This window comes from Pristis pectinata, chromosome 7 (genome assembly GCF_009764475.1).
Source record: "Pristis pectinata isolate sPriPec2 chromosome 7, sPriPec2.1.pri, whole genome shotgun sequence".
Taxonomy (NCBI): Eukaryota; Metazoa; Chordata; class Chondrichthyes; order Rhinopristiformes; family Pristidae; genus Pristis; species Pristis pectinata.
Window position 1 is genome coordinate 70,877,292 of NC_067411.1, and position 20,194 is coordinate 70,897,485.

General features: G+C 39.6%; 1 protein-coding gene across 1 annotated transcript; it reads left to right on the forward strand.

The window, feature by feature from the left end:
- Positions 1-1,000: 1,000 nt before the first annotated feature.
- nxnl2 (nucleoredoxin like 2) lies at positions 1,001-16,286 on the forward strand. The gene is made up of 2 exons (XM_052019661.1): positions 1,001-1,419; positions 16,071-16,286. The coding sequence occupies exons 1-2, from the start codon at positions 1,118-1,120 to the stop codon at positions 16,240-16,242; spliced, it is 474 nt and encodes a 157-aa protein (XP_051875621.1). The 5' UTR covers positions 1,001-1,117; the 3' UTR covers positions 16,243-16,286.
- Positions 16,287-20,194: the final 3,908 nt, after the last annotated feature.

The following is a 20,194-nucleotide window of genomic DNA, read 5'->3' on the forward strand; positions in this document are numbered from 1 at the left end:
CTCCTAATATACTCATAAGATCCCTTAAGATTCTTCTTAATCTTGCCTGCCAATAATATTTTGTGGTCCCTTGTGTCTTTTGTTCATTTTTTTCATCAAATCTCAATATCCCTTGCCTGCAGATCCCTAATCTTGTCAATCCTTAGCTTTCACACAGGAAAATGTCTTCCTTTTAAAATACTCCCACCTGTTGGATGTTTTACCCATATGCAGCTGCTCCCAAGACACTTTGACCAAATCCTGTCTCACGTTATTGAAATCAGCTTTCCCCACAATTTACGGCTCTAACTTGCAGACCATCCTTATCCTTGTCCATAATTACCTTGAAACTTACAGAATTAAGATCACTATCCCCAGAATGCTCCCCATTGACACTTCTCCTACTCCAAGCCACACTTAATCATCCAGTAGAGCCCCTTCTCCAGTGGAATTCCTGCTAAAGAGTCTCCACCCGAAACGTCGACAGTTTACTTCCCTCCATAGATGCTGCCTGACCTGCTGAGTTCCTCCAGCATTTTGTGTTTGTGTGTGTGTGTCTGTCTGTCGCTGGAATTATCCACATACCCGCTCAAAACATTCTCCTGAATGCACTGTTCAAATTCCACCCCCATCTCAACCCCTCGCACTCAGAGAATGCCAGTCAATATTGAGGAAGTTGAAATCTCCCACAGCTAGAGTCCTATTGCTCTTGCACCCTTGTGAGTGCTGGAAATGCCCCGCGGGTATCCGTCTACCCGGGCACCCCAGGCATCGCCGGTTACTGTCACACGTCTCGAGCGCCCAACGGTTCCCGAACCGACCGCACGAGCTCGTTGCCAGAGCGAATTTTTTTTTGTGAATGGGCTCCGCGCGACTCTTCCACCGCGTGACGTGGGCGCCCCGCGGGGCTCCAGAATGGAGAGGGGCGGGACTTCTATACCCGGGGAACCAGCCGCTTTGAAATCGGCGGCACGTGCCGGCGGGCGGGGAGTTTGACGGTTGGTCCCTGGGGTGGGGGGAATGTCGCGAGCTCGGCGCGTGGGGGCGGGGCCAGGGCCGTGACCCTCGGCCGGAGCCGGAGTTCGAGCAGCGTCGGTGGGCCGGGTGCTCCCTGTCAGCCGGGGTGGGTGCGGGAGAGATGGTGGACGTGTTCGCGGGGCACATGCTGGTCAATAAGGACGGCGAGGCGGTAGACCCCGAGGAGGCGCTGAAGAATAAAGTTGTGGGCATCTATTTTTCGGGGGGCTGGTGCCCTCCCTGCCGCGACTTCACGCCGCGCCTGTGCGAGTTCTACACCGAGCTGATGGAGGAGACGGAGCCGGCGCCGCAGTTCGAGATCGTCTTCGTGTCCTCGGATAAGAGCCAGGCTGACATGGAGAGCTACATGGCAGCGATGCACGGAGACTGGCTGGCACTACCCTGGGAGGATCAGTACAAAACGTGAGTGTTGGCTCTCCTGTGTCTGAGATATCTCCCCCACCCCCACCCGGGTCCAGCTGCCTTTCCCCCATTCCCCCCTTCCATTTTGCCCTCCCACCCCTCCCTCGCCCATGCCCACCCCTCCCTCCCTCCCTCATGCCCACCCCTCCCTCCCTCCCTCCCTCATGCCCACCCCTCCCTCCCTCATGCCATCCCTCCCTCCCTTATCTGGTTCTGCTCATCACTTTCCTTTCCTATCAGATTATATCATTTGTAGCCCTTGATTGTCTCCACAAATCACCTCCCAATCTCATAGTGACAATCTCCATCCCTCCCTCTCCTACCTGGCTCCATCATTTCCTTCCTCACCTGGATCCACCTATCACCTCCCTCAGCCCCCCTCACCTCTTTATGCTGGCTATCTCCCAAAATCCCTACACAAAAGATGTATTTCACTGTGTGTTTCCATGTACATGTGACTAATAAAGATCTTATCCACATTCTCAGTCCTGATGCAGGGTCTCAACCCCAAACCTCTGCCTGCACAGGAGCTGTCTGACTTGCTGAGTTCCTCCAGCAGTTCGTATTTTTTTGTTCTGGATCCCAGCATCTGCAGCCTCTAATGTCTCTATGACTACTCTAAGGCAGCTGGTGCACCACACATGCTGATAACATCACAGAATAGGGGAGGGGAGGGGGGCTGCAGGTATTGGAAATCTGAAATAAAAACAGCAAATGCTGGAAACTCAGCAGCTCAGGCAGCATCTGTGGAAAGAGAAACAGATTTAACATTTGAGTTTCAAGATGCTTCGTCAGGAGAGGAAGGATCTCAGACATGAAACATTAACATGGAAGTTGCCTGACCTGCTCAGTATTTCCAGTATTTTGCATTTTATTTTAGGAGGAGGAGAAGAGGGAAGTGTGGGAATAATTCAGCTTGTGCTCATGACTGCATTTATTGCACCAATGAAATGTTTTTTTTAACATCAAGGAACAGAGAGCCTCTGGGATAAGTTCTAGCTGTAACGTTATATTCCTGTATGGTGGACTGAAAGAGAGTTTAGGCTATCCTTTTTAACACACCCTAGAGTACTATACACTTGTATTAATGTGGCAATTCAATGCAAGTGCATGGTAAGAACATACAACAGGAAAGGATTCATGATGGACTGTACCAACTGTTCTTGATCCACATTGTTGCCATGCATTTGTATTAAATGGTCACACAAATGAAAGGGCAACAATATGGAGCAAGAAGACACAGTTCATCATGAGTTTTATGGCAATACAGATTTTATTCGACCCACTTTGCCTCAGGCAAAGATTTTCCATGCCTTTAACTACTCTTTTCTGTCAAATATCTTTCCAATCAATAGATATCTGCTTATATATTTTTCTTTGATATAAATACCATGATAATTAAGAGACTCATTGCACTGGAATAATGTAGGCTTTTAATAGAATTGAAACATGGCATTTGACTGATCCTGCAACCACTTTGTCTATCCACGGCCTCCTCTACTGCCACTTTGAGGCCTGACACAGGTTGGAGGAGGAACACCTCATATGTTGTCTTGGTAGTCTCCAACCTGACGACATCAACATCAATTTCTCTAACTTCTGGTAACCATGCCCCTCTGTTTTGCCCTCTGCCCCCCCCCCCCAGTTTTCCCTCATTCTTGTGGCTTGTGGCCCCCTCATCCCTCCTCTTTTCCTTCTCCCATTCTCACGACCTGCCCATCACCACCCTCTGGTTCTCCACCTTCCCTTTATTCCATGGTCTACTGTCCTCTCCTATCGGATTTCCTCTTCTTCAGCCCTTTGGCTGTTCCACCTATCATCTCCCAGTTTCTCACATCATTCCCTTTTGTTCCCCCCCCCCCCAGTTACCTTCCCCCTCTCACCTGGACTCGCCTATCACCTGCTAGCTTATGCTCCTCCCCCTCCTTTTTATTCTGGCTTCTGCCCTCTTCCTTTCTAGTCCTGATGAAGGGTCTCAACCTGAAATGTCAACTGTTTATTTCCATCCATAGAGGCTGCCTGACCTGCTGAGTTCCTCTAACATTTTATGTGTGTTGCTCCAGATTCCAGCATCTGCAGAATCTCTTGTGTCACCACTTTTGTTTTGGTGTAGCATCTGAACATTATAGCAGCTAAGTTGTGTGTGAAAATAATATTAACTTCCCAGGCTAATATAATAGATTTTTTGAAATTGTTCATCGAATGACAAGGCCAACATTTCCTAATTCCCCTTGAGAAATATAAATAATATTCCCAATCTGCACCAAAGATAAAAACCAAATAAATGGAAGGATCCAATACCCCCTACTACTTTTCAATGGTTATCTCAAACTATATCATGTTTAAACTTGGAAAAAATTAGGAGTGGTACTGTTGATCCTTCACTTAAATTTGAGGAAGTTTGGAGTCCATTTATTCAATATTTTCACATGATATAGATCCCCTTATAATAACCTTTCAATTTAGAGGAATGGAGTTGATGACATAATATTGCTCTGTTTCTATTGAGAAATTTTAGTCCAGTTTTTTTTTGTTTTTTTTTTAAAAAAATTTTCTTTAGCTTAGTTTGGTTTGATATATTGTTTATAATTTTTCTTATTGTTTTGGGTTTTTCTTTTTTTATATATTTTATAATAAATCTTTTTCTTTTATATTATATTCATTCACTAACAGATCATTGGATCTACGGATTTTTTTAATACTCTATTGTTCTTTATGATTATCCATGTCATGATTGTTCTGATCTCTTTGTATTACATGTATAAACATTGATATATTAATCTGTATTAATAATTTGAAAACTAATAAAAAGATTGAAAAGGAAAGAAAAGAAAAACCAAAACAAAATCAAATTCAGTATATATTGCAACCAATGTGTATTGGTGGTGGAGTTTTTAGATGGGATACTACTCAAATGAGCTGCTTTGCCTTGAGTAATGTTGAGGTTCTTAAGTGTTGTTTGAGCTGCACTTATTCAGGCAAGTGAAGAGTATTCCATAACGCACCTGATTTGTATATGATGGAAAGGCTTTTGGGAATCAGGAAGTGAGTCATTTTCTGCAGGATATCCAAACTGAACAGCTTTGGTTCTGACCTTTTTACAGAAGGAAAATCATTGTTAAAGAGCAAGGAGATGTTGGAGTCCAAAACACTACCCTGAGGAACTCATGCAGATGAGCTGATTGACATCCAGTAAATGCTTCTTTTGTACATGCTCTCACGAGCCTGCAGAGCCTTCATCTTGCTTCTTATTTCATTTTATCAGGGCTCTAATCCAATGTTTAGTCAAATGTTGTTTTGTTGTTTTGATGTTTCCTGCATCACTTCTGGAAATCACCAGTTTTGATCATAGACTGACTTAATTATTTCCGAGGTTGAGTGACTCAGGCAAAACCTAAATTGTGCTTCAGTGAGCAAGTTGCTGACTAAGTGCTGCTTGATAGGATTGTCAGTGATCTCTTGCATCACTTTGACAGTAACCTGATTGGATGTTATTTTGCTGAATTGGATTTATCCTCATTTGTATGGACAAGACATACCTGGATAATATTGAAACAGCTTGTCCGGCGATGCACATCATCATTAAAGCTGGAATGTTACCTAGTACAAAAAAAGAAAATGCTGGAAATAGTGAGCAGGCCAGGCAGCGTCTGAAAGGAGAAGCGGTTAAAATTTTGGGTTGAGGTGTATGGTCAGAACTGGGAAAGAGAGAAACAAGTTGGTTTTCAGTAGGAGAGAAAGGCAGGAGAGATTTGCTGTCCTGTCAAGGAAATGAAGTACAAGTGAACTTTGTTCCCATCTTCTACAAAAAATAAAGAAGCTATTTACTGCAATAGTATTGATGAGTCAGGTACTTGTTCATTCTAGAAATGTACAAGGAATTTTTGTGAATTTAGAATCAGAAAATTGTACACTGCAGCTGGAGTTGATGCACTGGAAAACAGGCTCAGGACTATTATTGTACTCAGTGGACCTTAGCTGTGCCCTAGAGCCAGTATTTTAGTATTGACATTTGTTTCATATTTAAGAAAATGGCGTTATTGTCAGGTAATATTTTTGTCAGAGAACCTTGATTTACACTCCTATCATCAAACTAGTTAAGAGGTTTGTAATGAAAAGTACATAAACAAGCTAAAGCTGATTAGTTTTCAGTATTAAATTGCTTTACAAGATATTTAGCATGCTTTCTAATGAAAGAATTGTTGAATGTTTCATGTATTAGTTGAGCTTCTTGTCAGGGCTAGGTGCAGAACAGAGGTCCTGGAGGAAAAAAGAGAATTTACGGGCAGAAATTCAATACAATTCAATGAGGCACCTGGATATAGAAATTCACTTACATCCTCTGTCACACTTTTGAACCCAGCAATTTTGTCTTTTTTTAAAATACTCTGCAAATGCCATTAAAGTTCAATGCTTAATTATTTAACTTGGGAATAAGAGAGGAGCAATCGCTTTGGTGGGAATTTACTATAGGCCCCCCCAATAGTTAACAGGAATTAGAGGAACAGATATGCAAGTAAATCACAGAAAGATGTAAGAGTAGTTATAGCAGTGGGGCATTTTAACTTTCCCAATATTGACTGGGATTGCCTCAGTGCAAGGAGCTTGGATGGGGCAGAATTTAAGTGTGTCCAAGAAAGTTTTTTGAGACAAATGTACATAGTCCTACTTGAGATGGGGCAGTACTTGACTTTGTCTTAGGAAACAAAATTGGGCAGGTGGGGATGCATTTTGGGAACAGTGACCATAAATCTATAAGTTTAAAGATCATTATGGAAAGGGATGAGATTGGTTCTCAAGTTAAGGTCTTAAATTGGGGAAGGCTGATTTCAAAAGCATAAGAGAGGATCTGGTGAAAGTTGATTGGGAGCAGATGCTTGTGGGTAAAAAAAAGCTGAAAAGCGCAGTCTTAAAAGAGAATGAGTCAAGAGTTCAGGGCCAACATGTTCTGGTAAGGATGAAAGGCAAAGATGGCAAGATTAAAAAAATGTGGATGACAGAGGATATTGATGGCTTGATCAGGTAGAAAAAAGGAAACATATGACAAGTATAGACAACGGTAATTGAAGGATTCTCTTGAGGAACATAGTGTGTAGGAGAAAACTTAAGAAAGAAATTAGGAGGGCCAAAAGGGGTCATGAAATATCTTTGGCAAGAAAGATTAATGAGAATCCCCAGATATTCCATAAGTATATTAGGAAAAAGAGATCCAGGGAAAGAATGGGTCACCTTGGGGACTAATGGGATAGTCTAAGGAATTGTGGTTGAGGTCCTAGAAGAATACTTCTTATCTGTATTCACCATGGAGAAGAATGTGAAAGATAGTGAGTTAAGGGAAGTTATGTGAATAATCTGGAGCCGGTCAGTATTAAGAAGAAGTGTTTGATGCCATGAGATGCATAAGGATTGATAAATCTACAGGATCTGATGAGATCTATCCCAGGGAGGAGATAGCTGGGGCCCTGACAAAGATTTTTGAATCCTGGTAAGCAAATGGTGCATTGCCAAAAGACTGACGGTTGGCTAATATTGTTCCTTTATTTAAGAACGGCAGCAAGGATCAGCTGGTTAACTGCAGGCCAGTGAGCCTCGTACCATTGTACGGAAGTTATTGGTGAAAATCCTAAAGAATAGGATTTATGTAAACTTGGAAAGGCAGGGACCAATCAGGGATAGTCAATGTGGCTTTGTGGAGGGGAAATCCTCATTCCTAGTTTTGAAAAGGTAACTAAGAAGATTGATGAAGGCGAGATGGTAGATGTTGTCTATGTGGACTTTAGTAAGGCATTTGATAAGGTCCTGCATGATAGGGTTGTCAGAAGATTTTAGCACATGGAATTCAAGCTGACCTGGCTAGTTGGATCTAAAATTGCCTTGGTGATAAGAGCCAAAGAGTAGTGGTGGAAGAATGATTTTCTAATTGGAAATCTGTGACCAGTGGTGTACTGCAGGGATTGGTGCTGGGATTCTTGTTTGTGGTATATATTGTTTTCTCTAGAGTGTCTTGAGGGGAGACCTGATGGAAGTTTACAAAATTATGGGAGGCATAGATAGGGTAGACAGTCAGAATCTTTATCCCAGGGTTGAAATGTCAAGTACTAGAGGATATGCATTTAAGGTGAGAGGGAGAAAGTTTAAAGGAGATGTGTGGGGCAAGTTTTTGTTTACACAGAGTGGTAGGTGCCTGGAACAGGCTGCCAGGAGTGATGGTGGAAGCAGATATGATAGTGGCGTTTAAGAGACTTTCAGATTGGCACATGAATATGCAGGGAATGGAGGGGCATGAATTATGTGTAGGCAGAAGAGATTAATTTGGCGTTGTGTTTTTCAATGCAGATATCCTGGGCTGAATGGCCTGTTCCTGTGCTGTACTGTTCTATGGTCTATATTAATGATTTGAATGTGAATGTAGGATTTATGAGTTTGCAGGTGACACAAAAGTTGGTGGTGTTGTGGATAATGAAGAAAGTATCTAAGGCTACAGCAAGATATAGATGAGATGCGAAGTTGGGCAAAGCATTGGCATGTGGAATTTAATCTCTACAAGCAAGGTTATGTATTTTGGGAAGTCAAATAGGAGTAGAACATGTACAGTAAATGGTAGGGTACTAAGGAATGTTGATGAAGAGAGACCTTGCGTTTCTAGTCCGTAGTTTCCTGAAAGTGGCAACACTGGGAGATAGGGTGGTGAGGAAGGCAGATGGCATGCTTGCCTTTATAGGTCAGGGCATAGAATATAAAAGTTAGGATGTTGTATTGCAACTTTACAAAACAGTGGTTAGACCACACTTGGAGTATTATGTGCAGTTCTGGTCATCACACTATAAGAAGTATGTGCTTGCACTGGAGAAAGTGCAGAGATTCACTAGGATGTTTCCTGGATTGGGGGCTTTAGTTATGGGCAGGGATTGGATAGGCTGGTTTTCCCTGGAAGGAAGGAGGCTAAGAGTAGTTTATAAAATTATAAGAGGCCTAGATAGGATAGATGGTCATAATCTTTTTCCCATGTTAAGTGTACCAATAACAAGAGGGCATAGGTTTAAGGTGAGAGGAAGGAGTTTTAAAAGGGGATTTGAGGGGAAAATATTTTTAGACCAAGAATGGTTATTATCTGGAATGCACTGCCAGAAGAAGTGGTGGAATGAGATAATCACTAATTTTGAGACATTTAGACATGCGCTTAAATAGGCAAGAAGGATACGAACCTAATGCAGGCAAACAGGATTAATGTATATTGGGGGAAAAGGTCAGCTTTGATGTGATGGGCTGAAGAGCCCATTTCTGTGCTGTACAACTCTGATTCTATTTGTGTGTGATTGTTTCCTTCCTTAAGGACATTATATTCTTTTGCTTTACACTCCCTCCTGTTAAATGAGTCACAAAACAGCAAAGTGTTTTATAAGTTTTAATGCGTGAAAGGGGATTGAATAATACTGAATATTTTTCAGCAGGTGACAAGTTCTTTTACTATCTGGTAATGAGTTCAGATTTAATAAAGTGCATGGGTAGGAGGTCTCACAATTCATAATTGTCTACTGAACCTTGTCATGAGCCTTGTAAGCAGCTTTTTGTTAATTTTCGGTGCTGTGGATTTTAAAAAAAGCTAAGTAGGCTTATCTTACTGTTGATCCCTTATGTATTGTTCATGGTAGACATCAAGGTGAACTTTCTCTGTAGCTAAAGAATTGACAGTTATGTTGTGATTTATTGCAGTCCTTTGTAGTGAATAACTTTTTGGAGATTGATGAATAAGATTCTTTTTGACGATTCTATATAAAGTGTGGTCTATCATATATCTAACATTCTGTATTGCATTCAAGGGACAAAAGTTGTTACAATTGATTTGGAATCTCAGATTTTACAATATAGTCATTTGAGTCATCGTGGATGTGCCATCCTTTAATATTCTCAGTCTAATTTCCATGTATGCTTTGAAAAATTACTTAAATTTAAAATATTTAGAAGCTTTTATAGAATCTAGCTGCTCAGTTCCTGCTTATGCATATATCCAACCCACCCGATCACTCTCTTAATATATTTTGATGACATTAATTTTGTTTTATAGCCTTGCTCATGATTTCTGGTTACTAAATTAGTCTTTTGTATCTCAGCACTGGGTTTGATCTACTTTCTGAAATAAAAGATGTATTTCTAAAGCCCTTTCACAATGATAGAATGCATCAAAGCACTTTACAGATAAAGTAGTATCTTTTGAAGTGTACTATTATAATATAGAGAAAAAAATTGCCAATTTGTCCACAGCAATATCTGCAAACAGTAGTGAGCACACAGAGGTAAAATAGCAGGGGTTAGCCTCCTTGGCTCCGCCATTCAACTAGAGAAAGGCTGGGCTGATCTGATCCTTGGCCTTATTTTCTTTGTCAGATTCCTAGAACATTTGATTTAATAAATGATTGAATCATCTGTTCCAGAGTTGGTTGAGTGCTTGCCCAAAATATAGGGAAAGTTCCATTTTTCATCAAAATAATGGCTTTGGATCTAATATGTCTACCTAAGAGGGCGTAACTAAGGCCTAACTAACCATTGTATAGATTTAGCATTACCTCATTGATTTCTTTGTACTAATTATAAGACAGAGGATCCCAGCTTTATTGATATGCACCATTTTGTGTCTGAATCTTGTGTCATTGCTTTTTCATTGTTCTTTTACACTTAAGGTGTGTAGCATTAAGCAGGAATCAGAGGTCATGTTCTCTTTGCTCTTCTCAAGCTGCTTGACTTTCCATTGTAGAAACTTTTGTTCCCTCTATGTGTCAACCTGCAGAATCTGAGGAGCTCTAAACTTGCCTTTTTATTTTAAATTCACTTTTTGGGATGTGGCTATCACTAACAAGGCCAGAATCTATTTTCCATCTTTAATTACTTCTGAGAAGGGGTAGATGAACCACCTCCTTAAACTACTGCCATCATTCAGGAGAGGATATTCCCACTCTGATTTTGGGAAGAGAGTGCTAGGATTTAGACCCACTGACCAACAAGAGATGAGCTTGTTCCAAGTCGGATTGATGTGTTATGTGGAGGAGAACCTATGTTCTTCTGTGCTTGCTGCATTTGACATTCTTGACTGTAGAGGTCACAGGTCGCTGTAGGCATAAATTTGCATAAACTGCCTTTTGTAGACATTGTACATGTCAGCCATGGCACAGATGAGTGCTCCTGAACAGTTTCTAGACAGACATTGGCTAATGTTCAGCCAGTTTAGATGAGGATACCGTGATGATCCTTCTGCAAATGTGGGAAAGCTCAGAAAATCTCTCTTATAGTGGATAGATGTCAATGATTAAAGATGAATGTTGTTCTGAGGAACTAAATAACAATGTCCTGGTTGTCTTCCAGCCACAATGATTTGACTTCCAGCAACCACAAAAATAAGCCTTTTGCGAAAGGTCTGTCACCAGGCAGTAAAGTATTTCCCATAATGAACAATGCCTAGTTTTATGCCTCTTTGCCATACTTGGTCAAGTGTAGTCACTTTCACTTCCTCTCTGGAATTCAGCTCTTTGTGCCATGTTTGAACCAAGGTCTGGAGCTGAGTGGTCCTGGCAAAAGACTAACTAGATGGATGAGCAGCTATTATTAAATGCTGCATAATGGCATTGTTAGTGATATCTTCTGTCTTTTTCACTACGAGTAATGTGATTGGCCAGTAATTATCTGCATTGACTTTGTCCTGCTTCCTATTGACAGGATATGTATACTAGGGTAATTTTCAACATTCGTTTGGTGGATGCCAGTGTTGTAACTAGTGGAACAGCATGGCTAGATGTATGGCTAATTTTGGAACTAAAGTCTTCATTACTAGTGCTGTCAGATTTCATGGCCTTGGCTGTATCCAGTACTCTCAACCAATTCTTGATATCACATGGAGCTGATCAAATTGGCTGAAGACTGCCTTTTGTGCTAGTGGAGTACTTGGGAGGAAGCATGGATGCATCATCCACTGGCACTTCTGGTCGAACATTAGTGCCAAAGGCATGCTGGAGGTTTTGCAGTTATATTTGGGGCTCTAAAGCTGTTCTTGGAACAGCTACCTTATGCTAGCTGTTGAATTGTTCACTATCATTCATGACTAGGTGTTGCAGAACTTCATATTATCGATGGATCGTTGGTTGAAGGACTGCTTAGTTTTGTCTTCTGCAATGCTGTGTTGTAGAATTGTCAGGTTGCAACTTCGTTTTTAGGTACACTTGCTGCTGGGCTTGGTATCCATTCTGCACTCACTGTTGAGCCAGGGTTAATCTTCTTGCTTGACTGTAATGGTAGAGTGAGGAATATGCTGGCCCATGCGGTTACAGATTTTGATGGAATTAAATTTTGCTTTTGATGGCCACATCATCTCATGTATGCCCAATTTTGATCTGCGAAAATTCAAAATAAAAATACAAAATGTTTGAGATACTCGGGTCAAGGAGCATCTGCGTTGAAAGAAACAGTTCATGGTTCAGGTCAATTCAATTCTGATGAACGATAAACAACCTGAAACATTAGTTCGGTCTCTCTTACCACAGATGCTGCTGATCAGCTGAACGCGGTATTTGTTCCACACAACCATGGTGGAATTTCTTATTCCAGCTTCTGCGCTCTTCCTTTCCAGTCCTGACGAAGAGTCTCGACTTTACGTCTATAGATGCTGCCTGACCTGCTGACTTCCTCCAGCATCTGCAGAATCTCTTGTTTCCTTCAGGGCTTTGTCAGCAGTGGTGTACTGAGCCATTCTTATTTAAGTACCACAGAGAGTACATTCTGTGCTCTAGCTACTCTGTGTCTTCCATCTGTTGTACAACATAGTGGACACCAATTCAGCATCTAAAGGAAGAGTATTGAGTCGTAATCAAACTTAATCTTGCCTATGCAACATTGTCCTGCTTATCTTGTGGCTTTGTCCTCCAGGTATGATGGAACATAATCATATCCATAGCCAACCTGCAAGACTCTTTCTCAGTGCCTGTCAGGTTGTTGAGTGATTAATTTGTGAGTCAACTCTCCCAATTTAGACACCAGTCCCCAGATGTTTGAGGATGAATCCTTACAGTTGCAGCAAGCTGGGAGAGACTTTGCCTCCTCCAAATTTGGCAAGTTAGTTTAAATTCATTGTTTTAATGGATTGACTTTTGATACAACTGCATTCCCTGTTGGGCCATTTCATACAGCCATTAACTGTCAACTAAATTGCTGTGGGTCTGGAATCATGTGTATGTCAGACTGGGTAAGGATATTATTGAAGCAAATGGATGTTCATGACAGTGCAGTAGTCCCATTAGCATCCATTATTAAGCTTTTAAAAATTCAATTCCAGAATATTTAGTGAACTGAATTTAAATCCCATAGCTATCATGGTGGGATTTGAACACCGTGTCAGTAGCCCAGTCCTCTGGATTACAAGTATCTGAGCAGTACTCCGCTGTTCCCGGTACTAATGAAACCTTTAAGTGTAGTCATCAATGTGAAGTAGGAGCAAGAAGATATAGTGAGAATGGATAGATTAAATGAATGGGCAAAAGCCATGGTATGTGAAGCGAGTCATTTACTTTAGATCTGGAAAGATGTCAGAATATTTTCTTATTGCTAAGGGATTTGAGCATCAATGGTGATACAAAGGAATTTATGCATCAATGTGCATAAATAACAAAAAGCAAGTTCTGCAGTTTGAAAAACAAATGTGATTTTTTTTACAGATGCTAAAAACAATTTAAAGTCTTAACAGAATGCTAAATTCTTAGAGGGCTTTTTTTGTAATATAAGGATAGAAGCAGGTATCCCCTGAGAGAGGGTCAGAGTCTCAAAATAAGGGAGAAAAAATGTCTCCTCTCAAAAGGATGGTGAATCTTTGGAATTTTCTACCCCAAAGAGCTGCAGAGGCTCAGTTATTGGTTATTGGAGATTTACAGATTTCTGGACATGAGGCTACTGCAGGAAAACTGTGGCTTAGGTGGGAGATCAGCCTTGACCTATGTGGTGGAGCAGGCTCAAATGGCTGAATGGCCAACAACCTGCTATTTGTGTTATTTTAGAAGGTTGAACAGTAACCTAAATGAGGTTTTGAGAGTGATAAGTGGATTTGTTAGACTAGAGACAGAAAATAATTCCTCTGGTGAGGGAAAACAAAATGTGGTAGACCCTTAAAATTTGGCCCAAGTTAGAAGGTTGTGGCAGCTTAGCCAATTCAAATTTCCAAATTCAGATTCAATCTTTAAGTGTTTCAAAGAATGTGGAGCAATCATGTGCAACTTGAATTAAGGTGCAGATCAACAATGATTCAATGGATTGGCAAATGGGGTAAAGGAAGAATGACCTACTCATGTATTTATATTCAAAATGTATGCACACCCTCCTTTCTCCCAAAGTGTATTATCTCACATTTCTCCACAATGAATTTCACTGTATCCAATAAATGGACCTGTCCATATTGGAAAATCAGTTTAATTGATTATGGAATTTTAAACGGCATTGATAAATTTTCCCCCAATCATTGTTCTAATCCACTGTAAATATTATTTTTAAGACTACTCTAAGCTGGTTTAAATACGTAATCAGGGCCAGATACCTACTCAATCTATTTAAAGGTATGTTAAATAAAAATAAAGGTTCGAGGAATGCAGCCTTGGCCACAATCAGTGTTCCATTGATATGTATTCAATTGTTACCATATCTAGTGAAAGCTGCATAAACAAAAACTTAAAATTACATAGTAAATCAGTAAACATTTGTAATTTTCACTCTCACTGCCTTTAAAGTATATAGGGAGAATGGTAGATTATGCTGGAAAATTTACTTCTATATTGGCACTATTATGGCTAACAACAACTATCTGAATTTGAGACATTTTTTTCCCCCTAAGTTACAAATAACTTGGACTATTCTTGGCATTTTCTGCTTTAATTTTAATATCCACTGTTTGCATTTATTGTGTGGTTCAGTCCCATCACATTACATGTATTAATTTACCTACTAATTCAAAGGGGTGGTGACGGATAGTTGGGGTATGATTCCACCTTTGCACTTATTGATGAATAAAGTTGTTGGTACAAATGTGATCCCACTATTTAAAACAAGAGTAGGAGTAAACAATTATAGATTATGTTGTCTAACTTCAGTAGTAAGGAAAATGCTGGAATCTATTATTAAGAAAGTGGTTAGAGGGCACTTGAAAAATAAAAGGATATGGCAGATACTATCATGGATTTATGAAAAGAGAAATCTGTTGGATTTTTATGGTTGCTGAATAGATTCAAGACAAAGATCAATATATATTTAGGTATTGAAGGAAATCAAGGGATATGGGATTAGTACAAGAAAATGAGAAAATATTTGCAATGATCTTACTGAATGGCAGAGCGGACACGAGGGACCAAATTGCCTGCTCCTGCTATTTCTCATGATGTACTGTCCTATTTTAAAGCAATCTGATTAACTTCAAAAGGTTTGTTTTTAAAAATACTGTTGAAAAAGAATTAAAGATTAATAATATACTTGCCTTCCCAAGTACTTCAAAAATTGACAATACCGAATAAAAATTATAGGCTTTTGCCGTGCAGGCTTTCACTGTTCAACAGTTAGCTTGAGACTACAACAAGGTCTACTGCTATCTATTAAGGCAAAAATTTGGGGGGTGGAAAAAAGGGTTAAAAGGCAAAAAGGCAGTAACAGCTGTAGAACAACATGTTAGACTTTCCCAGAGAGGTATTTGTTTGTACACTTATAAGTTTTAGCATATATAAGTTGCAGGAAAAACAAGTCAGAATGAGGGCACCAGGGCAGGTGGCTAAATAGTGCAGTGTCTTAAAAATTCACTGTTAAGTATAGAAAGTAAAGGGGAAATAAAAATTGAGGAGAAAGCAAAAAGATACGAAGTAAAAGGAATTTGAAATATCTGCACTTTGAATGTAATTTGCTTTCAGTAAACTAATTTAGAGACAAAGAACTGGGACTTTACATTTAATATAATAAGATTGTCGTTCAATAATATCAGACAATCTCACTGAATGGTATTTCCTGGATGCCATTTTCTTATGACATCCCATTCCCATTGATTTCCTTCATTATATAAAAATCTATTGCTCTTCGTCTTGAATCTGCTTAATAACTTAAAATGTAACTGATTTGTCAAATGTGATTTCCCTTTTATATATTCATGACAACTCTGCCCCATCTTATTTTTGTTTGAAAGGAAATGCTCCAGTTGCAATCGTTCAATCTTAAACACCAAAATATTTCTCCTTTGGACGATGCAAACTATTGATATGTATTACTGTGGAAGATAACTTTAACAGAATTACACTTCAGATGTTATCCTGCTTGCATGACTAATAGTTTTCTCTTCCTTTTAAGTTACCTTCTGATTGCCACAATACCCGCACAGCCCATTTTCAAAGGAGAGGACCAACTAGAAATTTTGTAACCTCCAGAAATAGAGCAAGTGTTGTAGATGACAGAAAATGCAAAGTTGAAGTAGCTGAAAATCAAAATAAAAAAGCAAATCTGAAATGATAATACCAGGGATACTCAACAGGTCATAGAACATCTATGGAGATAGAAACAGTTAATGTTTCAAATCAATGACCCTTCATGAGATAGTGAAATGTCTGTTTTTGTTATGTAATGCTTTACTAACACTATTCTTTGTGTATCAGAGAGTTGAAGAAGAAATACTGCATTACAGCAATACCAAAACTGGTAATTGTGAAACAGAATGGGGATGTCATCACTGATAAAGGTCGTAAACAGATACGAGATTATGGCTTGGCGTGCTTCAGGAACTGGATTGAAGTAGCAGAAGTTTTCCAGAATTTTTCAGCTAATTGAGAACCATCTTGAAATAAACTTTTTCTAGATGTTTAGGGAAGCCTATCATATTTGAATGTAGATTTTTTTTATATAATTGAAATATAGGTTTGCAATGAAAAAGCTTGTGTACTTTGTTTTAAACAGCTCTGTAACTAAATAGCCAACTATGCAATTATAAACAGTTTGTACAATATTTATAAAATTTATATTAGAGAAATGACATTTATACTGTAGAATTAGTAATATAATTTTTATTAAAAGCACTAATCCTAATATTTTTAACTTTGCACTTTTAACTAACCAGTGAGATTTTACTGCATGAATTAGGACTCCAAGTGTGATTGTCAGTATTTTTTGATTTCAGACTCTGTGGTATAGAACCATTATTTTACTGCATGGATTCATTCTAAAGTGGGATGAGAGTAGTTGCCCTGTGGGAGTGTCTTAAGTGGGAAATCTGACATTAATGGACATTGGAAATAAAAGTTACTGGTCCGTGAGTGAAAGAGATAATTGGGTCCTTCTGAGGAATTAGTGGGTCAACTAAAGAAAGCAAAAAAAAACCCTGCATTTATGCAATGCAACTCACAAATGTAGGGTATCCTAATTGTTGTACTATAGGAAATGGGGCTGATGCTTTTTTTTAAATAAAGTCCAGCACAGGAACAGGCCCTTCAGCCCACAATTTCTCTGCTGACCATTATAACGATTTGAACTCATCCCATGTCTGCACATGGTCCATATTCCTCCATCCCCTGCCTGTTCATGTGTTTGTCTAAATGCCTCTTAAATGTTGCTATTGTATTTGCTTCCACTACTTCCTCTGGCAGTGCTTTCCATGCACCTACCACTCTGTGTAAAACAAAACTTGCCTCACAAATCTCCTTTAAACTTCCTCCCTCTCCCCTTAATTCTAAGCCCTCTAGTATTTGATATTTCCACTCTGGGAAGCTACACCTCTCATAACTTTGTATACTTCTATCAGGATGCACTTTGCCTATGAAGCTCCAGAGAAAACAATCCAAGTTTATCCATTCTCTCCTTACAGCTAATACTCTCCACTGTATGCAACATCCTGGTGAACCTCTTCCACACCCTCTCCAAAGCCGTAACATCCTTCATGTAATGCAGTGACCAGAACTGGACACAATACTCCAAATGTGGCCTAACCAAAGCTGCAACATGACTTACCAACTTTTATACTCAATGCCCCAACCTATAAAGGCAAGTATGCCGTACACTGCCTTTACCATCCTAACTACTTGTGTTGCTATGGACTTACACCCCAAGATTTCTCTGTACATCAGTGCTCTTAAGGGTCCTGCCATTTACTGTATACCTTCCTCTTGCATTCAACCTCCCAAAGTGCAACACCTCACACTTATCTGGATTAAGTTCCATCTGAGCCATATACTGTGTCCTTTGACAACCTCCCTTGCTATCCACAACTCCTCCAATTTTTGTGTCATCTGTAAACTTTCTAGTCAGCACATGTACACTTTCATCCAAATCATTTATATCAGAGGTCCCAGTACTGATCCCTGCAGAACACCACTGGTCACAGATCTCCAGTCAGAATAGCACCCCTCCACCATTACCCTTTGTCTTCTATGGCCAGGCCAATTTTGAATCCAATCTACCTAGTCTCCGTGGATCCCATGTGCCTTAATCTTGTGGATCAGCCTACTATGGGATAACTATTAAAGACCACATTGACATTAACTGCCCTACCCTCATCAATCATCTTTGTCACCTCCTCAAAGCTCAATCAAATTTATAGTTAATGACTGCCCCACAAAAAGCCATGCTAATTATCCTTAATAGGTCTATGTTTTTCCAGGTGTATGCAAATCCCATTCCTTGGAATCTTTGCCTACAATTTCCCCAAGGAAATAATTTCCTTGTTTGTCTCTATTGCTCTTCTTAAACAAAATAGCAATGTTAGCTATTCTTCTGTCCTCTGGGACTTCTGTGGTTAAGGAGGATACAAAGATCTCTGTCAAGGCCCCAGCAATCTTCTCCCTTGCCTCCCTCAATAACTTGGGATAAATCCCATCAGGCCCTGGGGACTTGTCCACTGTACTGTTCTTCATAAGTCCCAACACCATCTTGCTATCAACATGGCCTAGAATATAAGCATACCCTTCCCTGATCTCAGTTGCCCATGTTTTTCTCCTTGGTGAATACTGATGTAAAGTACTCATTTATTATTTCATCCACTTCCTTTGGCTCGAGGCATAAATTCCCTCCTTTGTCTTTGAGTAACTTTACCCTCTTTCTGGACAGTAATCTCTTTTTATGCTGGATAAGAGTTGAATTTTGCTTAAGACAAAGTGGTTATCTCTAATGTCTAACTATTTCCACTTTTGAGTTTTAAGCAGGTACTGTGTGAAGGAAAATAGTTTGGGAGGAGATTGTAAAGGAGAAAGAAAAGTGAGTTAAATGTGTAAAAATTTGCTTACAAATGCACCTACAATTTTGGGCAGCACGGTAACGTAGCGGTTAGTGCGACGCTATTACAGTGCCAGCGATCAGGGTTTGATTCCTGTCGCTGTCTGTAAGGAGTTTGTACGTTTTCCCGTGTCTGCGTGGGTTTCCGCTGGGTGCTCCGGTTTCCTCCCACATTCCAAAGACGTACGGGTAGGTTAATTTGGGGTTTAAAATGGGCAGCGCGGACTCGTTGGGCTGGAAGGGCCTGTTACCACGCTGTAAATAAATTTTTTAAAAATTTAAAATTTAATTTTGGTAGTATACATTGCAGTTTGCATTGTGCAATATTAAAGAGGGATGGACCACCTAGAATAAAGTAGGACATCAGATTTGAACATAACAGACAGATTCAGATATGACAGATAGCTCCAGCCCAGTCTGCAGGGAAAAGTCTACAGTAACATTGGGGACTGCGTGAAATTGTTTTTAAGGAATAGTGAACACATAGTCTTGACAGACATATTTACAGTATAGTACACATAGGTCATTGCCAATCATTTGTAGTGTCCCATCACCAAAGAGGCCTACCAAAGGCAATGGAGAGTTTTGAATTTGTTATATTCAAATAGTTTGAATCTGAAAAATCATCAAAAAACTAAGTTTATTCTCTATATTGCAGAATATTTGGAAAAAAATCTGGTACAGCACACAGATTTTTAATGTACATATAAATGGTATATAATTTACTGGAACTACAGTATTTGTAGATCTAATGGATCATTTTACAAACAAAGCCACATTTCATTATTTAAACTACTTACCAATACCATTTTCTTCTGCAAGTGGCCTCATTCCCTTAAGCAATCAAGGAAGAAGAAACTGGCTCCATATGATAAATAATAATAGTAGTGAAAGGGGAAGATACAAGTTGTGTTAAAATCAGTGATCTTAAATGCTCATTATTCCTCCCCCCCCCCCACCCCACACACAACTCTGCTGTTTTAAGTTCTTTTTTTAATCCTTTTTCTCCAGTAGCACATTTCCTTCTCAACAATCAAGCTTTTGCTATTTCATTTTGTATCTATACATTCAACCAGTACTTTCTCAATTATCTTTCAAAGGCTTTTCCCCCATTTAATTACTACACTGCTGTCCCAAAATTTGTGTCTACACTTTCTCTACTCAACCAGACCCTTTTAAAAGCAATTCCGTCCCCTTCCCAACAAGCTTTACTTCCATAGTAACACGCCAGTTAGCTTTAGCTCATGATCAACATCTCTTGTCCATTTTCTTGCACATTGAATAAAGTTTTTGTTACTCTTGTATTGTGTTCACAAATGATTTGTTTATTGTGGCTGGTGCTTAGCATATTAAACAAGGAAATACTGCAATCTTAAAACTACAACTTTTCTCCCTTCACTTTAATGTTAGATATCTGTAATAAGGATTAGCCTGTTTCCACAAGACCAGTCTTTTTTTTAAACATCAGAGTAATGCATGATCTAGTGAATCAAAGTAAAAAAAATACAGGAAAGTATCA